The sequence below is a fragment of the Loxodonta africana genome, chromosome 12 (genome assembly GCF_030014295.1).
Source record: "Loxodonta africana isolate mLoxAfr1 chromosome 12, mLoxAfr1.hap2, whole genome shotgun sequence".
In the NCBI taxonomy this organism is placed as follows: Eukaryota; Metazoa; Chordata; class Mammalia; order Proboscidea; family Elephantidae; genus Loxodonta; species Loxodonta africana.
The window spans coordinates 48895764-48920838 of NC_087353.1; the positions used below are offsets into that span (position 1 = coordinate 48895764).

Genomic DNA, 25075 nt, shown 5'->3' on the forward strand with positions numbered 1-25075 from the left:
CTAATGGAACTAATAGATTTAGCAGAGTAGAAGTATACAAAAATTAGTTGGATTCCTTCCTACACAGCAATAAAGAGAACTACGAAAAGGAAATCAGGAAAACAATATCACTTATAATAACACCCCCAAAAATAAAATGCTTAGGAATACATCTAACCAGGGACATAAAAGGGCTATCCAAAGAAAACTACAAAAAAAATTACTGCAAGAAACCAAATGAGACCTACATAAATGGAAAAACATAGCATGCTCATGGACAGGTAGATTCAACATAGTGAAAACATCAGTTCTACCCAAAGTAATCCACAAATACAATCCTGAGCCAAAATCCCAACAGCATTCTTTAACAAGATGGAAAAACTAATCATTAATTTTATATGGAAAGAGGACAGGATAAGTACAGCATTACTGAAGAAAAATAATAAAGTAGGAGGACTCGCACTACCTGACCTCAGAACCTACTATTCAGCTATGGTAGTCAAAACAGCCTGCTACTGGTACAACAGACACATGGAACAGACTCAAGAACCCAGATGGAAATCCATCCACCTACAGCCACCTGATCTTCGACAAAGACCCTAAGTCCATTAAATGAGGAAAAGGCAGTCTTTTCAACAAATGGTGCTGGGAAAACTGGATGTCCACCTGTAAAAAAAAAAAAAAAAGAAACAGGACCCATACCTCACACCATACACAAAAACTAAGTCAACATGGACCAAAGACCTAAATATAAAACCAAAAACTATAAAGATCATAGAAGAAAATATAACAGAGTCAACACTAAAGGCCCCAATACATGGCATAAATATGATACAAACCATAACTAACAATACACAAACACCAGAAGATAAGCTAGATAACTGGGATCTTCTAAAAATTAAACACTTATGCTCATCAAAGGACTTCACCAAAGGAGTAAAAAGAGAACCTACAGACTGGGAAAATTTTTTTGGCTATGACATATCAGAAAAAGATCTAATCTCTAAAATCTATAGGAAAATCCAACACCTCTACAACAAAATACAAATAATCCAGTTACAAAATGGGAAAAAGGGTATGAACAAACACTTCACCAAAGAGGACATTCAGGAAGCTAACACTTGAGGAAATGCTCACGAACACGAGCCATTAGAGAAACGCAAGTCAAAACTACAATGAGATACCACCTCACCCCAACATTACTGGCTCAAATCAAAAAAACAGAAAATAACAAACGACAGAAAGGCTGCAGGGAGCTTAGAACTCTTATGAACTGTTGGTGGGAATGTAAAGTAGTACAACCATTCTGAAAAACAATATGGTGCTTCCTCAAAAAGTTAGAAATAAAAATACCATATGATCCAGCAACCCCACTCCTAGGAATATATCCCAGAGAAATAAAGGTTGTCAAACAAATAGACATATGCACACCCATGTTGAATGCGGCATTATTCACAATAGCAAAAAGACGGAAACAACCTAAGTGCTCATCAACAGATGAATGTATAAACAAACTATGGTAAAAAACATATAATGGAATACTTCGCAACAATACAGAACAATGATGAATCTGCAAAACATCTAACAACATGGATGAATCTGGAGGGCATTATGCTGAGTGAAACAAGTTAATCAAAAAAGGGCAAATACTGTATGAGATCACTATTATAAAAACTCATGAAAAGGTACAGGAAGAAACAATCTATGATGGTTACTAGAGAGGGGAGGGGTAAGATGGAAAAACACTAACTAGATAATAGATAAGTAGTAGCTTTGGTGAAGGGTAAGACAGTACACAATACTGGGAAAGTCAGCAAAACTTGACCCAGGCAAGATCATGGAAGCTTCATAGACACATCCAAACTCCCTGAAGGACTGAATTACTGGGCAAGGGCTGGGGGCCATGACCTCAGGGGACATCCACCTTAACTGGCAAAACATAGTTTATAAAGAAAATGTTCTCCATTCTACTTTGGTAAGTAGCATCTAGGGTCTTAAAAGATTGTGAGCAGTCATCTGAGATAGTCCACTGGTCTCACCCTGTCAGGAGCAAGGGGGAATGAAGAAAACCAAAGACACAAGGGAAAGGATAGTCTAAAGGACTAATGGGCCACAACTACCACAGCTTCCATCAGACTGAGTCCAGCACAACTAGATGCTGCCCAGCTACCCCCATCGACTACTCAGACAGGGGTCACAAAAGAGGGTCCTGGACACAGCTGGAGAAAAACGTAGAACAGAATTCTAACTCGCACACACACACAAAAAAAAAACACCAGACTTACCGGTCTGACAGAGACTGAAGAAACCCCAAGAATATGGTCCCTGGGCACCCTTATAGCTCAGTAATAAAGTCATTCCTGAGGTTCACCCTTCAGCCAAAGATCAGATAGGCCCATAAAACAAAACAAGACTAAATGGGCACACCAGCCCAGGGGCACAGTTGAGAAGGCAGGGGGTCAGCGTGGTGACATGTCGTGGGCTGGCAACCAATGTCATAAAAACATTCTGTGTATTAATTGATTAATGACAAACTAGTTTGCTCTATAAACCTTCATCTAAAGTACAAAAAAAGAAAAAAAAAAAAGACCAGACTCACTGGTCTCACAGAGACTAGAGAAACCCCGAGAGCATGGCCACTGGACACCTTTTTAACTCAGTACTGAAGACACTCCTTACATTCACCCTTCGGCCAAAGATTAGGCAGCCCCATAAAACAAAACAAGACTACATGGACACACCAGTCCAGAAAAAAGGACGAGAAGGCAGAAGAGGACAGGAAAGCTGCTAATGGGGAACCTAAGGTCTTGAAGTGCAGAGTGTGGACATGTTTTGGGGTTGCAATCAATTTCACAAAACAGTACGTAGATTAATTCTTCAATGAGAAACTAATTTTCTCTGTACACCTTCATCTAAAATACAATTTTTTAAAAAATCCTAAATAAGGAGGCAGAGCCAAAATGGCGGAATAGATGCTTCCAGCGAGCCCTCTTTACAACAAAGACCCGAAAAAACAAGTGAAACGAGTATATCTGTGACAAGATGGGAGCCCAGAGCATGAAGGGCAAGCATAGACAACAAACTTAGGGGCAGGGGGAGGAAGAGACCGTTCAGAAGTGGAGAGGAGTTACTGGACCTGACTCACGGGGCGCCCTCAGGCAACATTCCCGGAGCAGCGGCGGCAGCAGCAGCAGTCTGGTACTCGCATTTGACCGCAGTTTCCTCAGGGAGAAGCAGACAGCCACACAGCCCACTCACACCTCTGGAACCTGAGGAGAATGGCACTCTCGGCAAAAGCTAACTACTCGCGTGTATTTTACTGCGCCCTCCCACCCCCAAACCGGCTTATGCAGCTGAATCCCTAGGCCTGAGATAAACCCCAATGAGCACGTAGGGCCATTCTCCCAGCCTTGGGGAAGGAAAAAATTTGGAATTGGGGAGAAAAGATAATTTGCTAGCTCCATTAAACAGGGGAGCTCATGACAAAAGTGGTTCCTGTCCAGGAATAAGGCATCCGTGGACCTTGAGCACCTTTCCCTTCTACATTGACCTGTGTACGCCTATATCGGGAGAATAGGCCCTTGTTGGCAAACTCCAACGATTTCAGCTGTGTGGTGGAGAGGTGGGCGTTTGACGTTTAACATTGCTTGCCTATTAAACAAGCTCCACACCTACCCACATCAGGGACCTAAGGACTGGTAGCTCCACTCAAGTCACCCAGCCACCCGCGACAGGGGTCCAGAGATAACTGATACCTCCCAGTCCTTACAAAAAAAAACGTTGGGTGCACATGGTACCTCTGCAGAACCCATCCACCAGCACACTCTAGGGAACAGAGACACATTTTCCTCAGAGACACGTGGGGGTCGGTTCTCAGCCCCCTGCCTTGTTCAGAGCGTGACCCCCGATGCAATCAGATACTGGTATATACGCCAATCACCCCTGCCCCTCTAAGACTGTAGGACAGAGCCTGTACCACACACTTGATGATTAGCTACCTGGAAACCTGAGCTGAATTCATACAAGAAAACTGAATGGAATCCTAGACTGATACACCTGATAACAGCTCTAGCCAGCTGGGGACAGGACACCAGAGCTCCAAAGGAGAAAATAATCAAGCTAGCTCACTCAAACAACCCATGGAGTATACCAAAACAAGCAGCTATGACACAGTAAGCAAGCATAAACTAATACAATAACTTATAGATGGCTCAGAAACAACAGTCAGTATCAAGTCACATAAAGAAACAGGCCGTGATCACCTCAACAGGATCTCAAAACAAAGAATCTAGGGATCTTCTAGATGAAAGTGCATTCCTGGAATTACCAGATGCAAAATACAAAAGTTTAATGTACAGAACCCTTCAAGACATCAGGAAGGAAATGAGGCAATATGCAGAACAAGCCAAGGGACACACAGATAAAGCAACTGAAGAAATCAGAAAGATTATTCAGGAACATAATGAAAAGTTTAATAAGCAGGAAAAATCCATAGATAGACAGCAATCAGAAATTCAGAAGATTAACAATAAAATTACAGAAGTAGACAACTCAATGGAAAGTCAGAGGAGCAGAATGGAGCAAGAAGCAGCTAGAATTTCTGAACTTGAAGACAAATCACTTTGCACTAAAATATTTGAAAAAATGAGATTAAAAAATTTTAAGAAATTAAGAAACCTTAAGAATCATGTGGGACTTCTATCAAGAGAAATAACCTATGAGTGACTGGAGTACCAGAACAGGGAGGGATAACAGAAAATACAGAGAAAATTGTTGAAGATTTGTTGGCAGAAAACTTCCCTGATACTGTGAAAGATGAGAAGATATCTATCCAAGATCCTCACTGAACTCCACATAAGGTAGATCATAAGAGAAAGTCACCAAGACACATTTTAATCAAACCTGCCAAAATCAAAGATAAAGAGAGAAATATAAGAGCAGTGACAGATAAACGAAAAGTCACCTACAAAGGAGAGCCAATAAGAATAAGCTCAGACTACTTGGCAGAAACCATGCAGGCAAGAAGGCAACAGGATGACATACTTAAACAACTGAAGGAAAAAACTGCCTGCCAAGAATCATATACCCAGCAAAACTGTCTCTTAAATATGAACGTAAAATTAAGACATTTCCAAATAAACACAAGTTGAGGGAATTCGTAAAAACCAAACGGAAACTACAAGAAATACTAAAGGGAATTCTTTGGTTAGAAAATCGATAATATCAGGTATCATCCCAAGACTAGAACGCTGAGCAGAGCAACCAGAAGTCAACTCAGACAAGGAAATCCAAAAAAAAAAAAAACAGAAAAATTGTTTAAAAAAAAAAAAAAAGCCCAAAACAGGGTAACAGCGATGTTATCATATAAAAGACAGCAGTAAAATAATAAAGAGGGACTAAGAAATGTAAAAAAAAAAAAAAAAAAATTTTTTTTTTTTTAAGAAATGTAAACTTACACCTTCCATATGGAGACGAAGATATGGTGATACAAAGACATAAAAGTTAGTTTTAAATTTAGAAAAATAGGGGTAAATAATAAGGTAACCACAAAGTAGACAAACTATCCTACTCATCAAAATAAAATACAAGGGAAAAATACAGACTCAGCAGAAACAAAATCAACAACAACAAATATAAGGAAAGGACAATATACAATCTACTCAGCACACAAAATCGAGAGGGAAAAAGAAACTGTCGACACACAAAAAAAAGACATCAAAATGATACCACTAAATTCATACCTAACCATAATTACCCTGAATGGAAATGGACTAAATGCACGAATAAAAAGACAGAGAGTGGCAGAATGGATTAAAAAACAAGATCCATCTACATGCTTCCTACAAGAGACACACCTTAGACTTAGAGACACAAACAAACTAAAACTCAAAGGATGGAAAAAAAATATATGAAGCAAACAACAATCAAAAAAGAACAGGAATGGCAATATTAATTTCTGACAAAATAGACTTTAAAGTTAAATCCGTCATAAAGGAAGGACACTATATAATGATTAAAGGGACAATATACCAAGAAGATATAACCATATTAAATATTTATGCACCCAACAACAGGGTTGCAAGATACATAAAACAAACTCTATCAGCATTGAAAAGTAAGACAGATCTACAATAATAGTAGGAGACTTCAACACACCACCTTCAGTGAAGGACAGGACATCCAGAAAGAAGCTCAATAAAGACACGTAACATCTAAATGTCACAATCAACCAATATGACCTCATAGGCATGTACAGAACACTCCATACAACAGCAATCAAGTATACTCTCTTTTCTAGTGCACATGGAATATTCTCTAGAACAGACCACATATTAGGTCATAAAGCAAGCCTTAGCAGAATCCAAAACACTGACATATTACAAAGCATCTTCTCTGACCATAAGGCCATAAAATTAGAAATCAATAACAGAAAAAGCAGGGAAAAGAAATCAAACACTTGGAAACAGAACAATGCCCTGCTCAAAAAAGACTGGATTATACAAGACATTAAAAATGGAATAAAGAAATTAAGAGAATCCAATGAGAATGAAAACACTTCCTATTAGAACCTTTGGGACACAGCAAAAGTGGTGCTCAGAGGCCAATTTATATCAATCAATGCACACATCCAAAAAGAAGAAAGAGCCAAAATCAAAGAATTATCCCTACAACTTGAACAAATACAAAGAGGGCAACAAAAGAAACCCACAGGCGCCAGAAGAAAACAAATAATAAAAATCAGAGCTGAACTAAATGAAACAGAAAACAGAAAAACAATTGAAAGAATTAACAAGACCAAAAGTTGGTTTTTTTAAAAAAACTCAAAAAAATTGATAAACCACTGGCCAAACTCACAAAAGAAAAACAGGAGAGGAAGCAAACAACACAAATAAGAAATGAAATAGGCGATATTACAACAGACTCAACTGAAATTAAAAGAATATCAGATTACTATGAAAAACAATACTCAAACAAATTTGAAAAGCTAGAAGAAATGAATGAATTCCTAGAAACACACTACCTACCTAAACTAACACAAACAGAAGTAGAACAAGTAAGTAGATCCATAACAAAAGAAAAGATTGAAAAGGTAATCAAAAAACTCCCCCCCAAAAAAGCCCTGGTCCGGACTGCTTCACTGCAGAGTTCTACCAAACTTTCAGTGAAGAGTTAACACCACTACTAAAGGTATTTCAGAACATAGAAAAGGACAGAATACTACCAAACTCATTCTATGAAGCCAACATATCCCTGATACCAAAACCAGGTAAAGACACCACAAGAAAACAAAATTACAGACCTATATTCCTCATGAATGTAGATGCAAAAATCCTCAACAAAATTCTAGCCAACAGAATTCAACAACATATCAAAAAAATAATTCACCATGACCAAGTGGGATTCATACCAGGTATGCAGGGATGATTCAACATTAGAAAAACAATTAATGTAATCAACCACATAAATAAAACAAAAGACAAGATCACATGATTTTATCAATTGACGCAGAAAAGGCATTTGACAAAGTTCAACACTCCTTCATGATAAAAACTCTCAGCAAAATAGGAATAGAAGGAAACTTCCTCAACATAATAAAGGGCATTTATACAAAGCCAACAGCCAACATCACCCTACAAGGAGAGAGCCTGAAAACATTCCCACTGAGATCGGGAACCAGACAAGGATGCCCTTTATCACCACTCTAACTCAACATTCTGCTGGAAGTCCTAGCCAGAGCAATTAGGCTAGATAAAGAAATAAAGGGCATCCAGATTGGCAAGGAAGAAGTCAAAGTATCTCCATTTGCAGATGACATGATCTTACACACAGAAAACCCTAATGAATCCTCCAGAACACTACTGAAACTAATAGAAGAGCTCAGCAGAGTATCAGGATACAAGATAAACATATATAAAACAGTTGGATTCCTCTACGCCAACAAAAAGAACATCAAAGAGGAAATCACCAAATCAATGCCATTTACAGTGGCCCCCAAGAAGATAAAATACTTAGGAATAAATCTTACCAGAGATGTAAAAGACTTATACAAAGAAAACTACAGTACACTTCTGCAAGAAATCAAGAGACTTACATAAGTGGAAGAACATGCCTTGCTCGTGGATAGGAAGACATAACATTATAGAAATGTTTATGCTACCAAAAGCGATCTATACATTTATTTCAATTCCGATCCAAATCCCAAGTACATTCTCTAATGAGATGGAGAAACAAATCACCAACTTCATATGGAAGGGAAAGAGGCCCCAGATAAATGAGGCATTACTGAAAAAGAAGAACAAAGTCGGAGACCTTACTTTACCTGATTTTAGAACCTATTATACCGCCACAATAGTCAAAACAGCCTGGTACTGGTACAACAACAGATACATGGACCAATGGAACAGAATTGAGAATCCAGACATAAATCCATCCACATATGAGCAGCTGATATTTGACAAAGGCCTCAAAAACAGTTAAATGGGGAAAAGACAGTCTTTTTAACAAAGAGTGCTGGCATAACTGGATATCCACCTGCAAAAAAATGAAACAAGACCCATACCTCACTCCATGCACAAAAGCTAACTCAAAATGGATCAAAGACCTAAATATAAAAGTTAAAACAATAAAGACCATGGAAGACAAAATAGGGACAACGTTAAGAGCCCTAATACATGGCATAAACAGTATAGAAAACATTATAAAGAATGTAGAAGAAAAACTAGATAATTGGAAGCTCCTAAAAATCAAACACCTATGCTCAGCCAAAGACTTCACCAAAAGAGTAAAAAGAGTACCTACAGACTGGGAAAAAGTTTTTAGCTATGAGATTTCTGATCAGCACCTGATCTCTAAAATCCACATGATACTACAAAAACTCAACTGCAAAAAGACAAATAACCCAATTAAAAAATGGGCAAAAGATATGAATAGACACTTCACTAAAGAAGACATTCAGGTAGCTAACAGATATATGAGGAAATGTTCATGATCATCAGCCATTAGAGAAATGCAGATCGAAACTACAATGAGATTTCATCTCACTCCAACGAGGCTGGAATTAATCCCAAAAAAACAAAACAATAAATGCTGGAGAGGCTGTGGAGAGACTGGAACACTTATAGACTGCTGGTGGGAATGTAAAGTGGTACAACCACTTTGGAAATCAATTTGGTGCTTCCTTAAAAAGCTTTTTTTTTTTTTTTAAAGCTAGAAATAGAACTACCATACAATTCAGCAATCCCACTCCTTGGAATATATCCTAGAGAAGTAAGAGCCTTTATATGAACAGATATATGTACACCCATGTTTACTGCAGCACTGTTTACAATAGCAAAAAGATGGAAACAACCAAGTTGCCCATGAACGGATGAATGGATAAATTATGGTATATTCACACAATGGAATACTACACATCGATAAAGAACAGTGAGGAATGTGTGAAACATTTCATAACATGGAGGAACCTGGAAGGCATTATGCTGAGTGAAATTAGTCAGTTGCAAAAGGACAAATATTGTATAAGACCACTATTATAAGAACTTGAGAAAGAGTCTAAACTGAGAAGAAAACATTCCTTTGTGGTTAGGAGATGGGGGAGGGAGGGAGGGCAGGAGAGGGGCATTCACTAATTAGATAATAGATAAGAACTACTTTAGGTGAAGGGAAAGACAACACACAATATAGGGGAGGACTAAACCAAAAGCAAAGAAGTTTCCTGAATAAACTGAATGCTTCGAAGGCCAACGTAGCAGGGGCAGGGGTCTGGAGACCATGGTTTCAGGGGACATCTAAGTCAATTGGCATAACAAAATCTATTATGAAAACATTCTGCATCCCACTTTGAAGAGTGGCGTCTGGGGTCTTAAACGCTAGCAAGCAGCCATCTAAGATGCATCAATTGGTCTCAACCCACCTGGATCAAAGGAGAATGAAGAACACCAAGGACACATGGCAATTATGAGCCCAAGAGACAGAAAGGGCCACATGAAGCAACTACATCATCCTGAGACCAGAAGAGCTAGATGGTGCCTGGCTACAACCGATGACTGCCCTGACAGGGAACACAACAGAGAACCCCTGAGGAAGCAGGAGAGCAGTGGGATGCAGACCCCAAATTCTCATAAGACCAGACTTGATGGTCTGACTGAGACTGGAAAGAGCCTGGTGGTCATGGCCCCCAGACCTTCTGCTGTCCCAGGACAGGAACCATTCCTGAAGCCAACCCTTCAGACACGATTGGACTGGACAATGGGTTGGAGAGGGATGCTGGTGAGGAGCGAGCTTCTTAGATCAGGTGGACACTTGAGACTATGTTAGCATCTCCTGCCTGGAGCGGAGATGAGAGGCTGGAGTGGCTTAGAAACTGGGGAAATGGACACAAAAAGAGGAAGCAGAGGGATAGAGCGGGCTGTCTTATTACAAAAAAATTAGGGGGAGAGTAATTGGGAGTGTGTAGTCGACACGACGGCAGTGGGTGGGTTGGAGCAAGGTATATACAGGTTTTTGTGTGAGAGACTGACTCGATTTGTAAACTTTCACTTAAAGCACAATAAAAATTATTTTAAAAAATCCCAAATGAAAATAAAATTATCAAAAAATTTAAAAAAAAGGAAATCAAGCAACACAGTGCATTTGGCAAATCTGCCACAAAACACCTCTTTAAAGTGTTAGAAATCAAAGATGTCACTTTAAGGACTGTCATGGATTGAATTCTGTCTTCAGAAATGACTGTCAACTTGGATAGTCCATGATTTCCAGGACTGTGTGACTGTCCACCATTTTGTCATCTGATGTGATTTTCCTGTGTGTTATAAATCCTATGTCTAAGATGCTGATGAGGTGCAATTAGCAGCAGTTACGTTAATGAGGCAGGACTCAATCTGTAAGATTGGGTTATGTCTTAAGCCAATCTCTTTTGAAATATAAAAGAAAGAAGTGAGCAGAGAAATGGAGACCTCATAACACCAAGAAACAAGAGCCAGGAGAATAGCACATCCTTTGAAGCCGGAGTCCTTGCACTGAGAAGCTCTTCAACGAAGAAAGATTGATGACAAGACTTTTCCCCAGAGCCAACAAAGAGAGAAAGCCTTACCCTGGAGCTGGTAGGTTTCTAGCCTCCTAGACTGTGAGACAATAAATTTCTGTTTGTTAAACCATCCACTTGTGGTATTTCTGTTATAGTGGCACTAGATAACTAAGACAAGGACTAAGGTACACCTGATTGAAGCCATGTGTTCTCAATCGCCTCATAAGCATGCAAAAACTGGGCAATGAATAAGGAAGACCAAAGAAGAACTGATGCCTTTGAATTATGGCACTGACGAAGAATATTGAATACACCATGAACTGTCAAAAGAGAACAAATCTGTTTTGGAGGAAGTACAGCCAGAATGCTCCTTAGGAGCAAGGATGGCGAGACTTCGTCTCACATACTTTGGACATGCTATCAGGAGGGGCCAGTCCCCAGAGAAGGGCGCCATGCTTGGTAGAGGGTCAGCAAGGAAGAGGACGACTCTCAATGAGACGGACTGACGCAGCGACTGTAGCAGTGGGCTCAAGCTTAACGATTGTGAGCATGGCATAGGATCAGGCAGTGTTTCACTCTGTTGTACGTAAGGTCGATATGAGTCAGAACCATCTTGATGGCACTAACAACGGAAAACATTACCAGAGATTTTTTTTTTTTAAGAGTATTACCTGTACAATGAAGATATAGTAAACACATATTTGAATCTGTAAACACAAATAGATAAAGCAAAACTACAAGGAGACAGGAATAAATCCACGTCAGTAGATTTTAACACGTCTCTCAGAAAGAAAATAAATAAGCAGACAGAAAAGCAGTAAAGTTTCAGAAGATATGAACAACACTATTAATAAAATTGACCTAAAGAACATATATAGACTACGATACCTAACAGTATCTAACAATTGCAGAATATAAACTCTCTTCAAGCACATGTGGAATAAATATTAAAAAATAACCAACTGAAATTTCAACTTTAAAAGATTGGAATTACATGATGCATGTTTGGCACAACACACCTAGACTACAATGAGTAATTATAATTATAACTACAAAAGTCCCACATCTGGACATTTAGAAATAAATTTATAAATTACTTATGGCCTAGGAATAAAAAATTACAGGTTACCATGGGAAACACAGAAAGTAGGTCTAGAGGAAAATTTATATTCTTAAATGCATATTTTAGAAAGAAAGACTGAAATGAGCTACGCATTTATCTCAAGGAGTTTGAAGGGGAAAAAAAAAAACAGCAAAGCGAATCCTCATAATATAGAAAGAAGGAACTAACAAATTACAAATAAGAGTTAATGAAATAGTAAATAAATATATAATGTTATTGTTAGCTGCCGTTGAGTCTGCTCTGACTCATGGCAACCTTATATATAACGGAATGAAACGTTGTCCTGTCCTGCACCATCTCCATGATCTTTGATGTTTGTGCCCACTGTTGAGTCTACAGTGTCAATCCATCTCACTAAGAGTATTCCTCATTTTCACTGACCCTCTACTTCATCAAAATATATAATAGAGAGAACAAAGCTAGCAATGGGTTGTTTAAAAAGATTAATAAAGTCGATAAGCTTCTGTTGAAGAAAAAGAGAAGGCACAAATAACTAATGGCAGGAATGAGAAAAGAGGCAGAACTATAGATGCTACAGGCCTTAAAAAGATAATAAGGTTACTGTGAACAACTTTACCATACATTCTTAGAAATATAACTATCCACAAAAAAATAACTACACATAAAAACGGAATAAACTCTTTGAAAAATAACTACCCAAAACCCACTCAAGAAAAAGAAGTACTGGTGAAAGCTCTCAAATCAATAATCTAGGTTTCTTTGCTAAGGCCTGAGTCCAATTTAGCAAAATGTTGACAGGTTATCTCTGGATTATACCATTACAAGTGATTTTATCTTTCTTCTTTCTCCTGCATTTTCAAGTTATCTACAAGAACATATAATACTTTCTAAATTTTAACAGGAAAAAAAAAGGACTAGAAAACTTGGATTTATCAAAATTCAGCCACACATCTTGCTGTGCAACCTTGATTAAATCATTTGGTTTCAATGGTATTAGTTTCCTCATCTATAAAATGAAGGTACTGGACTAGATGTCAATTTTAAACTCATTTAATCTCATGTACCAATTTAACGTGTTGTTGTTGTTCGCCATCGAGTCAACCTCAACTGACAGTCAACCCCATGTGACAGAGCAGAACTGCCCCATAGTATTTCCTGGGCCGTAATCTTTACAAGAGCAGACTGCCAGGTCTTTTCTCCCTTAGAGCTGCTGGGTGGGTTTGAACTACCAATCTTCCGGTTAGCAGACTAGCACTTAACCATTTACACCACCAGGACTCCTTCCAATTTAACATAAAAAAAATAATAATTTTTTTTTTTTTTACAAGGTAGAAATTAATCCTACCACTTCAAAAAAAATTGCTTAGTTTTGGTAATTCAGCCCAATTATTCTATAGCCAAAGAAATGACCCCCTATTTAACTACCCAGAAAAACCCAGTGCCCTATTTAACTAGTTAATAGTTAATAGCACCACACACCAAGTCATCTTGTACAATAGTGTGCTTTTCATAACTATTTTACCTTGGAGGGTAAGCACAGTGCCTGGCATATCCTAGGCACTCAAGTATCATTTGAATAAAAGGTACGCAGGAAGTTATACCAATTAAGTTCTACTGGAAAATGGAATCTTTCATTTTTACTTTCTATATTTAAACAGTGTTTGAATTATGATTTTTTTATAATGCAGATAATACATTAATAATTTTTAAAACAAAAATTATCTAAGTCCTTTATGGCTTTTGTTTGCTTTTTGTTTTTAATGGCCTAGTTTAGCTTCTAATTATAACACTTTTCCAGCATAAAGTTACCAGAGTCATGTTTGAATCCCCATTTTCTGTATATTAGCACACTCTTAAAATTACTTTCTAAAGAGAATCTTGCTTCTATCCAAGGGCATTCCTTGGTTGAGTTCAGTTTACCACCAAGTAGGGTAGCCACCTCAGCCACAGTCTTTATCAGGCTCCTCAATTTTCAATCTCAAACTCAGCTCCGTTGATTATTAAAACATATAACTTTTAAACTCTTATAATACAGTGTTGCTACACTAAGTATTTGTCAGGTTATAAATCTCCAATTTGTTATGCATTAAAGCCTTTTAAAACCATCAATGAGGAAAACTATCTAAAAACTGCCCATAGAGCATATAGGCTGTCAGTTGCTCTTGACATATTAATATACATCCCTGGATTAAACCAGAATGGCAAAGCTTCACACCTACATTGTATTATATCAGCTCTCCTTGACCCGATCCTATAAAAATTGATCTAAAAATGGCCTAACGTCACTGACCTCTATCAAGAGGTGCTATAAAAAGTAGCCTAACAAAAGTAGTCACTCTGCTTACTGTAAGAATGCATGTATTACACTACAGTTTGTTTTTTGTTTTTTTTTTAATAAATTTACTGAGCACTTATTTTGCATGAGGTTCTGTTCTAGGTGCTAAAGAATCAGCAGTGAAGGGATCTGAAGGCACTCAAGTTTTACTTGAAGTAAAAATGGAAGCCATTTGAGAGTTTTGAACTAAAGACTAGCAAACTTTGATTTATGTTTTGAGAGGATCATTCTGGCTACTATGTTGAGAATAAACTGAAAGTTCATAGGCTAATGGCAGATAAGGCAGAGAGACCAGTCAGCAGCTTTTCTCCATAATCCAGAAGACACATGACGGTTTATAGGACCAAGATTTAGCAGTAGAAATGGTGAAGATTGGTCAGATTCTTGCGTGCATTTTGAAGTTACAGCAAACAGAATTTGCTAACATTAGACATGGGAAATCAAAGAGAAGAAATAAAGATTCAAAGATTTTCTGGCCTAGAGGGAAAAAAATTGAGTTGCCATTTACTGATTTAGGCTGGATGAGGAGAATATTATGAAAAGACCAAAAAAAAACAAACCAAACCCACCGCCATCCAGTCGATTCCGACTCACAGCGACCCTATAGGATAGAATAGAACTGCCTGATAGAGTTTCCAAACAGTGCCTGGCGGATTCGAACTGCCGACCTCTTGGTTAGCAGCCATAGTATTTAACCACTACGCCACTAGGGTTTCCTACGAAAAGACAGTTTTGATAAAGCTATTAGACGCTCCAAAGAAAGACGTCAAAGAAACAGCTGGATATATCAATCTGGAATCAGGCTGAGAAGAAACAGTTGAGAGGCAGAGGAAAAAAGCCAGGAGAGCCAAATTAAGAAAGTATTTAAGTAGAGAAGAAAAAGCAATTTTGCAGGGGAGAAAACTGCTAGAGCAATGGCCTTGAGTAGATAAGAGGGACTGGGAACTAGGATATAAGGGTTCCTCACTTGGCATTACTGACATTTTGCACTGGGTAATTGTTCACTGAGGAGGGCTGTCCTGTGCTTTGTAAGATGTTCAGCAGCATCCCTGGCTTCTCCCCAGTAGATGCCAGGTATACAGCACCCCAACCCTACCTCCCTCTCCCAGTCATGACAATCAAAATGTCTCTAGACACTGCCAAATGTCAAGAAGCAGCGGGGCCGGGGAGCGGGACACAAGATTGTCCCCCCCTCCCCCGCTGATAATCACTGGTGTAAATGGAGGAACCAGCCTTTGCTGGAAACACTATCCACATAAAGGAATGATGGCAGACGCTGAGTAGAGTTCAAACCCGCTGCCAGAGTCGATTCCGACTCATAGCAACCCTATAGGACAGAGTAAGACTGCCCCATAGGGTTTCCAAGGAGGGGCTGGTGGTTTGAACTGCCAACCTTTGAGTTAGCAGCCAAGCTCTTAACCACTGCACCATCAGGGCTCCATGAGAAGAGTACATGATAATAATTTGAATGCCTTCTGCTTAGATTCTGTTAAATGTAAAAAAAAAAAAAAAAAAAAAGTTACCGTTGAGTTGATTCCAACTCATAGCAACACTACAGGATAGAGCAGAACTGCCCCATAAGGTTTCCAAGCAGCCGCTGGTAGATTCAAGCTGCTAACCTTTTGGTTAGCAACGAGCTCTTAACCACTGTGCCACCAGGGCTTCCTGTTAAGTGTAGACACAGTCAATTGAGGCCAGAGAAGAGCTAAGCAAGTCGCTAGCACATCAAAAACTAAAGTTATTACCCCTAAGAAAATGCTCGGCATTTTGTTCTTGGACTACCACATGAGCTACATTTACCTTTAAAATGAGTCTAAGACAAAACTTTTTTGTGTTTTTTGTGTCCCTCTATCGACTCGACGGCAGTGGGTTTTATGCCCACTGGAGCCCTGGTGGCCCAGTGGTTAAGAGCAACAGCTGCTAACCGAAGGATCAGCAGTTGGAATCTACCAGCCGCTCCCTGGAAATCCTATGGGGCAGTCCTACTCTGTCCTATAGGGTTGCTATAAGTCGGAATGTACTCAGGAACGGGCTTTCCACGCCCACTTGCGAATTGCCCTTATGTTCTCAGGCTTCCTGGGTTTCTTCTAAAATCAAAAGAGGAAAACATCACTAATGATTTAGTATGAATTAACTTAAACGTTACTACTCTCAAGGGGCCTCTATTTTTAAAAGAAGTGAAGAAAATGGACTTACAGGAATAAATCTCCAGTGACAACCTATCTAAAAGGATATTATTTATGCCTCTTAAATCACCACACCAAGTTATCATGCACAGTGTTTACAGGAGCCTAAAAGTCTCTATCACAGGGATATGAGATAACCATTGTATCTATTAGGTGTTCAGGATTTGCGGGCTGGGGCATCAAAGGGGCATTAAAGGAGCCCTCAGCAATCATGAAATGAGTAAGTTTGAGAATAAAAAGCATAGGCGATTGGTTTTATGTATGTACACGAAATCATGGAGTTACATGCACTCTCTCTAAGAAAAAGAAAATGTAGTCACAGCATTGTTGTGAGTTGCACCTGCTCCCTCAGTAACAGGTCTTATCCTGTAACATCCTGAATTAGGGTTGTAGAGCAAAAATACAACGCAGAAGGATTCTACAAACTCAATAATACTGAAAACCCTAAAATCTCTATTAAAATATTTGGCTTCTGAACTTGTTTCTAAAAATGACCCACAAACTAGAAAAGTCTCACTGAATGAGAAGTGCAGCTATTCTCTGTTGTTATTCCCTTTTAAATACTGCTTTGCTTTCTATCATGGAAGGAAATTAAACTGGTCAGAAATAACTTATTTTTCCACTATGCCATTACAGTTGTTACCCAACATCCTGTGCTTTTTGATGATTAAATAGCGAGACTCTGATTTCTTCTAAAAAATCTCCCAAGATCCAAGTCAAGATTACTCGATTATAATTTTTCATCTGAACTGCCAACCTTGCAATTAGCAACTGAGTGCTTAACCACTGCACCACCGGGCCTCCCTATGTAATACTAGAGTTAAAATATATCTAAATGCCAAAAAAAGAAGTCACATAGTGCTATCTTCTAATTTCTAAATGAATAGTTTTTTATTAATTACCAACTTTCTAGTGGTACTTTAAGAAAAAAACAAAATCAGCAACAACAAAACTCAAGAAATGTTAGCATATCATGTACGTTTTTCTAAAAAGGTAATATTTGCAAATTATATTTTTCAACATTCCAAGGGTGTTTGCTATTTAATAAGGAAGTCCCGTCGTTAAAAAAAACAAACTTTTGTGAAGAGACTGTTGTTGTTATGTGCAGTTGAGTCAATTCCAACTCATAACAACCCTACAGGACAGAGCAGAACTGCCCCATAGAGTTTCCTAGGCTATGATCTTTATGGGAGCAGATCACCAAGTCTTTTCTCCTGAGGAGCCACTGGGTGGGTTCAAACCATCGACCTTTCAGTCAGCAGTCGAGCGCTTAACCACTGCACCCCCAGGGCTCCTACTGAAGAGACTAGTCACCGAACAGTTTACTCTTTGTATCATACCATTGCTTGGCTTAGCTTGTTCTCGCTGTCTGGAAAGCACCGACACCTCTGTCTTTTCAAATGCCAGTCTTCTGTGTAACCTTTACTTGGCTTCCAAATTACATGTGATCTCTTCCATCTGCCTTACTTTATAATAATCTACATCGTTTTTAATCTCTGCCAATATATTATGAACTCCCTAACAGTGGAGATGGCTTACCAATTTCTGTAAACTCTAATCAACGTGATGAATTCACGACAGATGGAGTAACATCAACTGCCCCCAAACACCTGAAAATAGAGACTGCACTCTTTAAGGCCAAGTGATGAAAATTAAGTTACATTAATAATCATCAGGTACCATCACTACTTCAGTGAGATTTTAATGTTTACAGACAGAAAGGTTAAAAACAAACAAACAAAAACAAAAAATCCTAAAGACTATATTTCAGGAAAGTCATAGGCAACAAATAATGAGAAATGTACAATATCTGCTGCATAAAGCCTCAAAACATTCACTTATCTACAATAGGGTAGTTGGAAATGTCTTAAAGGCAAAATAAGGCACAATAACGCATATACATGGTAGAAGATCATCTCCTTGGAATGCCCAGAACCTGGCTTGTTGCATAATAACAATATTTCCAGAGCTCAGATCTAATGATGAAAACAACAGAATGATCAAAAAGTGATGTTTTAAAATGTGATATATGCAATATTAACAATATCACAATTGTTTGAAAAAAACTGCTGTTAACTGTCAAAACACAAATGAAAACCACCGCAGCTCTCATGTTGCCACTAAAACCATACAACATTACTTTGACTGTCTACTATGACCTGCACCATGTCAATACAACACAGATTGGGTCATCCGGACATCTCAAAGCAGTCATTCACAGCCCAGCCAATCACACCATCGCCCACCCACTGCCCAATACTTCAATTATTACAATTTCATGAACACTTCAAAATTCGTTTCAAACACTCTATAAAAATTTTCCATTTATAGACTCCAAAATAAACAAAACCACCCTATTTTGAAAAGTCTCCAGGTTCTGAAACACACCATTGGCTAAGAACAACAGGCTAGCTGTAAGACTCCTATACTGGCCATGTCTAGTAGGCCTTCCACAAACATCTCTTCCCTTCAGAGCAGGAACTCTGCTAGAAAGGAAGCATACTACAAAGAAAAGTCCACCACATAAGAAGTCACAAGATCTCCATTCCAGTACAGGCTGGTTCCCTCTTTATTCATCTGACCCAAAACATCAGTTTTTTTCATCTTTAGTATAAGGACCAAATGCTATGCTCTAAGTAAAGCAGCTTTATTTATTGTAAACCACCATACAAACAAAACGGAGCCCTGATGGCAGAGTGGTTAAGCGCCTGGCTGCTAACCACAAGGTCGGCGTTTCAAGCCCATGAGCCACTCTGCGACAGAAACATGTGGCAGTCTGTTTCCATAAAGGTTACAGCCTTGGAAACCATATCAGGCAGCTCTACTCTGTCCTACATGATCACTATGAATTGGAATTGAATCCAGTAACAACTATATATATATTCTTGTCAGAACAAGGCCAGGGACCAACCACGGAACAGATCGATAATTGCTCACATACAAGTTGAAGCTGAAGAAAATTAAAACAAGTCTATGAGAACCAAAATATAACCCTGAGTATAACCCAAACCAAAGTAAACCCAGTGCCATCGAGTCGATTCCGACTCATAGCAACCCTACAGGACAGAGCAGAACTGCCCCATAGAGTTTCCAAGGAGCACCTGGCGGATTTGAACTGCCAACCCTTTGGTTTGCAGCTGTAGCACTTAACCACTATGCCACCAGGGTTTCCTTCAGTATATGCTACCTGAATTTGGAGACTATCCCAAGAATAGATTTGACACACTCAACATTAGTGACTGAACACCAAACAAGTTGTGGAATGACATCACATGTGAAGAAAGCAAAAGGTCATTAAAAAGGCAGAAAAGATCAAAATGAGTGTCAGAAGAGACTCTGAAACTTACTCATAAATGTAGATTAGCTAAAGCAAGTGGAAGAAACGATGAAGTAAAAGAAGTGGACAGATGATTTCAAAGGGTGACTTAAGAAGACAATGTAAAGTATTATGACATGTGCAAAGACCTGGAGTTAGAAAGCCAAAAGGGAAAAACGCACTCAGCATTTGTCAAGCTGAAAGAACTGAAGAAAAAACGCAAACCTTCAGTTGCAATTTTGAAGGACTCTATGGGCAAAATATTGGACGAGGCAGGAAGCATCAAAAGAAGATGGAAGGAACACATAAGAGTCACTGTACGAAAAAGAATTGGTCAAGGTGCAATCATTTCAGGAGGAAGCATATAATCAGGAACTGATGGTACTGAAGGAAGAAGTCCAAGCTGCACTGAAGGCACTGGTGAAAAACAAGGCTCCAGGAATGATGGAATATCAATTGAGATGTTTCAACAAATGGATGCAGCACTGGAGGCACTCATTTGTCTATGCCGAGAGATTTGGAAGACAGCTACCTGGCCAACCAACTCGAAGAGATCCATATTTGTGCCCATTCCAAAGAAAGGTGATATAACAGAATGTGGAAATTATTGAACAATATCATTAATATCACACACAAGTAAAATTTTGGTGAAAATAATTCAAAAATGGTTTTGACAGGGAACCACCAAAATTCAAGCCGGATTCAGAAGAAGACAGAACAAGCGATATCATGGCTGATCTCAGGAGAATCTTGGATGAAAGCACAGAATATCAGAAAGACGTTTACCTCATTTTATTGACTATGCATTTGACTGTGTGGATCATAACAAATTATGGATAATATTGTGAAGAATGGTAATTCCAGAACACTTACTTGTGCTCATCTGGAACCTGCAGTCACTTGAACAGAACAAGGGGATACTGCTTGGTTTAAAATCAGGGAAAATCAGGGTTGTATCCTTTCACCATACTTATTCAATCTGTATGCTGAGCAAACAATCTGAGAAGCTGGACTACATGAAGAAGAACGGGCATCAGGATTAGAGAAAGACTCATTAACAACCTGCGTTATCCGGATGACACCAGCTTGCTTGCTGAAAGTTAAAAGGACTTAAAGCACTTACTGATGAAGACTAAAGACTACAGCCTTTGGTATGGATTACACCTCAACATAAAGAAAAATCCTCACAACTGGACCAATAATCAACATCATGATAAATGGTGAAAAGACAGAAGTTGTCAAGAATTTCATTTTACTTGGATCCACAATCAACACTCTCAGAAGCAGCAGTCAAGAAATCAAACATTATTACATTGGGCAAATCTGCTGCAAAAGACCTCTATAAAGTGTTGAAAAGCAAAGATGTCATTTTGAGGACTAAGGTATGCCTGATCCAAGCCATGGTGTTTCAGTTGCCTCATAGGCACGCGAAAGCTGGACAATGAATAAGGAAGACGGAAGAAGAATTGATGCCTTTGAATTGTGGTCTTGATGCAGAATACTGAGTAGACCATGGACTACCAGAAGAATGAACAAGTCTTTTTGGAAGAGGTACAGCCAGAGTCCTCCTTGGAAGCAAGGACGGTGAGGCTTCATCTCAGGTACTTCGGACATGTTATCAGTAGGGATCAATCCCTGGAGAAGGACATAATGCTTGGTGAAGTAGAGGGTCAGCAAAAAAGATCCTCAACGAGATGGACAGACACAATGGCTGCAACAATGGGCTCAAGCATAGCAACAATTGTGAGGATAGCGCAAGGCCAGGTAGTAGTTTTATTCTGTTGTACATAGGGTTGCTACAAGTCAGAATCAACTCAATGGCACCTAACAATGACAGTGTATATTCTCGAGCTAATAGCGATACGGTAAAAATTGTATTAGAAGAAAATTATCCTAGGAGCTCTGTGGAGGATGAACTGATCAGATATGAGTGTCAGGAAAAGCAAGCATAAGATTTTATATTTAAATAACAGCACAAATAAGACTCTGCAATAAAGTACTAAGGACCAAGCAATGTTTCATTCTGTTGTACACAGGGTCGCTATGAGTTGGAACCAACTCGATGGCACCTAACAACAAGGACATGAAAAGGGGAAAATGTGATAGACACCGCAGAGAATCAGCTAAACATGGTGATATGTTGAAAGAGAAAGGTGAAAAAGATTTGAAAATGATCCCAAGATGGTTGGTCCATAGCACAACCACAGTAGCACTAACCGTTCTTCCACTAGCTTTTCCAGACTGCACCTGAATCTGTTTAGCTCTATATACCAAGCACGAAGTGAGAACACTGCTCCATTTTAGATGGAAGCAGTCAACCACCATCACCATGCTGGTAAGAAATTATCCTATAACCCAAGGTTCCAGTCAAGATTTGATTCTGAAGAAAACCTGCTCTTCTAAATCTATGGAACTTCCTCCCCACCTACACAACTGGGGAATAGGAAAATTTCTTCTCCCTATTTCCCAACAATTCCGGACACCTTTGAAGCCCAAGCTCAATTCTAATTGGATCAATTAAGTCACATGTAAACAAAACACAGATGTCTCCACTGATAATGACAGGTTTAACAATATAAACCAGGCAAATCCTATTTTTTAAAAAGAAGCATCCTGAACTGGAACAAAGCCAAGTTGTTTACATTTAAAAGATTTAAAATGGCCATAAAGCAATCTTGTGGGGGTATTTTGAATGCATCACAGACCATTAAAGATGAGTTAAGTCTGTACCAGAATGCACTGTGCTACATAATGATTCTGCAGTTTTGCTGGAGCATTTTAATTTCTGCTGTTTTAAAAACATGCTGTTGGAAAGCAGACATCAGATCAAAGTATTTCCCCTTGTCTAAAATGCATACCATTATGCTATTTCCAATTTTATCAAGCTAAATGGTTATCAATAACAAAGTGTATTTAATAAAGATCTTGCTGTCTATAGTTCCTTCTAAGAAGGACCATGTACAAAATTTAATGCAAAAAGGAACTCATGTCAACCCACAGCAGTGTATCTACAGGTAAAAAAAGCTCTGAGGTTTGGCTTGAATTAGCTCTGGTAAAAGCATCACATTCTCAAAAAGGATTATCTGTACAACCTCGTTGAAAAACATGTCTATTTCTTGTAGATTTTAAAGAGATTTCAAAATGTTATTTACATACACTTTACCCGCACAAACAAAAAAAAACACTGGCATAAAAATTTCACTGCCTTGGTTTAAAAAAAAAAAAAAAAAAAAGCAAGCCTACCTTTCAAACAGGTTAAATTATTACCTAGAAAGGCTACCAAATTCACCCAAAACCCAGTGCCTACGATCTCATTATAAACAAGATAGCTCTTGAGGCCACTGTCACTGTAAACCCTTCCATTTTAAATTTTTCAGGTGCAGAGGATGAATTTTTCTATTTTCTTGTTGGAAATAAGATTCTGAATACCAGGAGATACAGAAGGTCAGGTTTAAAGCCACAGAATCGAGCAGCTCCTCGCCGCCCTGGTACAACGTCAAAGGCAAGCCAGAGCCAGGCACAACATCGCCTCCAAGCTCCGAGGCGAAACCCGAGCATCATCTCCTCCACTCCGAGAGCAGGTGCCAAACTGACGCTCAGGGGTTTCGGCGGCTGCAACCACCTCCCTCCATTGTGGACCCAGGGGCCTCCCTAGCGAGGAACCTTCTAGTTCAGTCACCCGGGAGCCCATTTGCTGGCGGACAGCGCGGTGGATTCCTAATCTTTTCCACCTGATCGGTTTATTTCTCACAGCAGCCGCAGGACACACAGTCCGACGGCCCCGAGGGAAAACTAAACCTCAAGGCTGCGAGTGGGGCCCACCAACCCCTCGCAGCCCCCGGGGAGACGTGGGCACGGGGCGGGTTCTCGGCCCCGGCGCCTGAAGCTCAATCTGTCCCCCTCCAGGTCCCGGCTGCCGCTCACCGTGAAGGGGACATCCCCGACGCTGCCCACGGAGTAGCAGTTGTCTCCAGGGTTGACAGCCCCGGTGAGTACCTGGTGCAGATGCATCTCCGGAGCCCGGGCTAACACGAGAGGGGAGACGAGCCCCGCGCCCGGCCCTTCTCCAGCCGGGAGAGCGGCTTTTCCCCCCGCCTCCCTGGGGACCCACCCCGGGGCAGCTCCGGCTTAACGCTTCTCCCTTCTCTCGCCTCCCCCACGCCTCCTCCCTGTTACGGGAGCTACTCAACCGCCGCTACCGTCCGGATCGCCGCTCGGCTGCGGAAATGCCCGGATGCTCCCACTGCCTGCTGCAGCGGCGCACAAAAGCGGGAGGAGGTCAACTGTGTGTGAGAGGCGGGGAGGGCGGCAAGGGGAGCGCGCAAGGCAGGCGCGCGCTAGAAGGGCCGCTCCGCGGAGGGAGACGGGCGACGCACGCGCCCACCCGCCAGGGAGCGACGGTCTAATACCAGGATAAACCCCTCCTACTTTGCTAAGCTCTCCGCCCTTTCCTTCTCCCCGCCTCCTCCCGCTCTGTGTTTGCGCGTGCGCGCGCAGTGGTTTCCAAGGCAATTGCGCGCGCCGGGCGGGCACTCCGTCCCGGTAATGCGCGCGCAGACTGCGGGAGTTTTTTTGGAGCCCCTGGGTCTGCGGCCGCTGGACAGTGGAGGCAGCTGGGGAGGGACGGAGTCCGGCGAGGAGAGGGAGCGAACAGGGGCGGAAGGGGGAGAAAGGACGGGGGAGGGTGCCGGAGTGGGGGGAGTGCGGGGGCGGGGGGCCGATGGGGTCGGGGAAGGGCGGAGTGGGAGGGAGTGGGGGAGAGTCCAGGGGAGAGGGGGCGCCCGTAGAGAGGGAGGACGGAGGCTGGGGGAGCAGGCGGCCGGAGGCCAGTCGGGACCACACCACGAGTCTTTTCTGTGTTTAATCCAGTACTGAGTACACTATGTACTGGCCAGTGCAGTTGACCTCAGAAGAAAGACCTTCACTGGGAAACCCTCCTCGGGAAATCTTAGAGCCCTTAGATATGGCTAAAGTACAGTGCATAAGGTCGTTTATTTTACATAAACTGTAAAGGCATCTTGCAACTGTTCAGAGACGCTGTACTCCTCTGAGAGCAAATTATTTTGCTCCCACCTTTTGTCACAATTGTTCTAGACAGAAAAAGGGCCCCCTAGAGACGGGTGACTCATACAGACTCATTTTTTCGTGG

General features: G+C 40.4%; 1 protein-coding gene across 14 annotated transcripts in view; it reads right to left on the reverse strand.

Moving 5' to 3' along the window:
• The window catches only part of DMXL2 (Dmx like 2), a 228420-nt gene extending 204097 nt beyond the window's left edge, over positions 1 to 24323 (reverse strand). For 13 of the 14 annotated variants that reach the window (XR_010323573.1, XM_064295218.1, XM_064295214.1 and 10 more), the window contains exon 1: positions 23851 to 24323. Coding sequence is in view for 12 of the 14 variants with exons in the window: in XM_064295218.1 (XP_064151288.1) it covers positions 23851 to 23937 (87 nt within the window). In the remaining 2 variants the exon portion in view is untranslated. The remainder of the gene's footprint in view (positions 1 to 23850) is intronic. The other variant, XM_064295211.1, reaches the window with a different exon arrangement.
• Between the last annotated feature and the right edge of the window lie 752 nt (positions 24324 to 25075).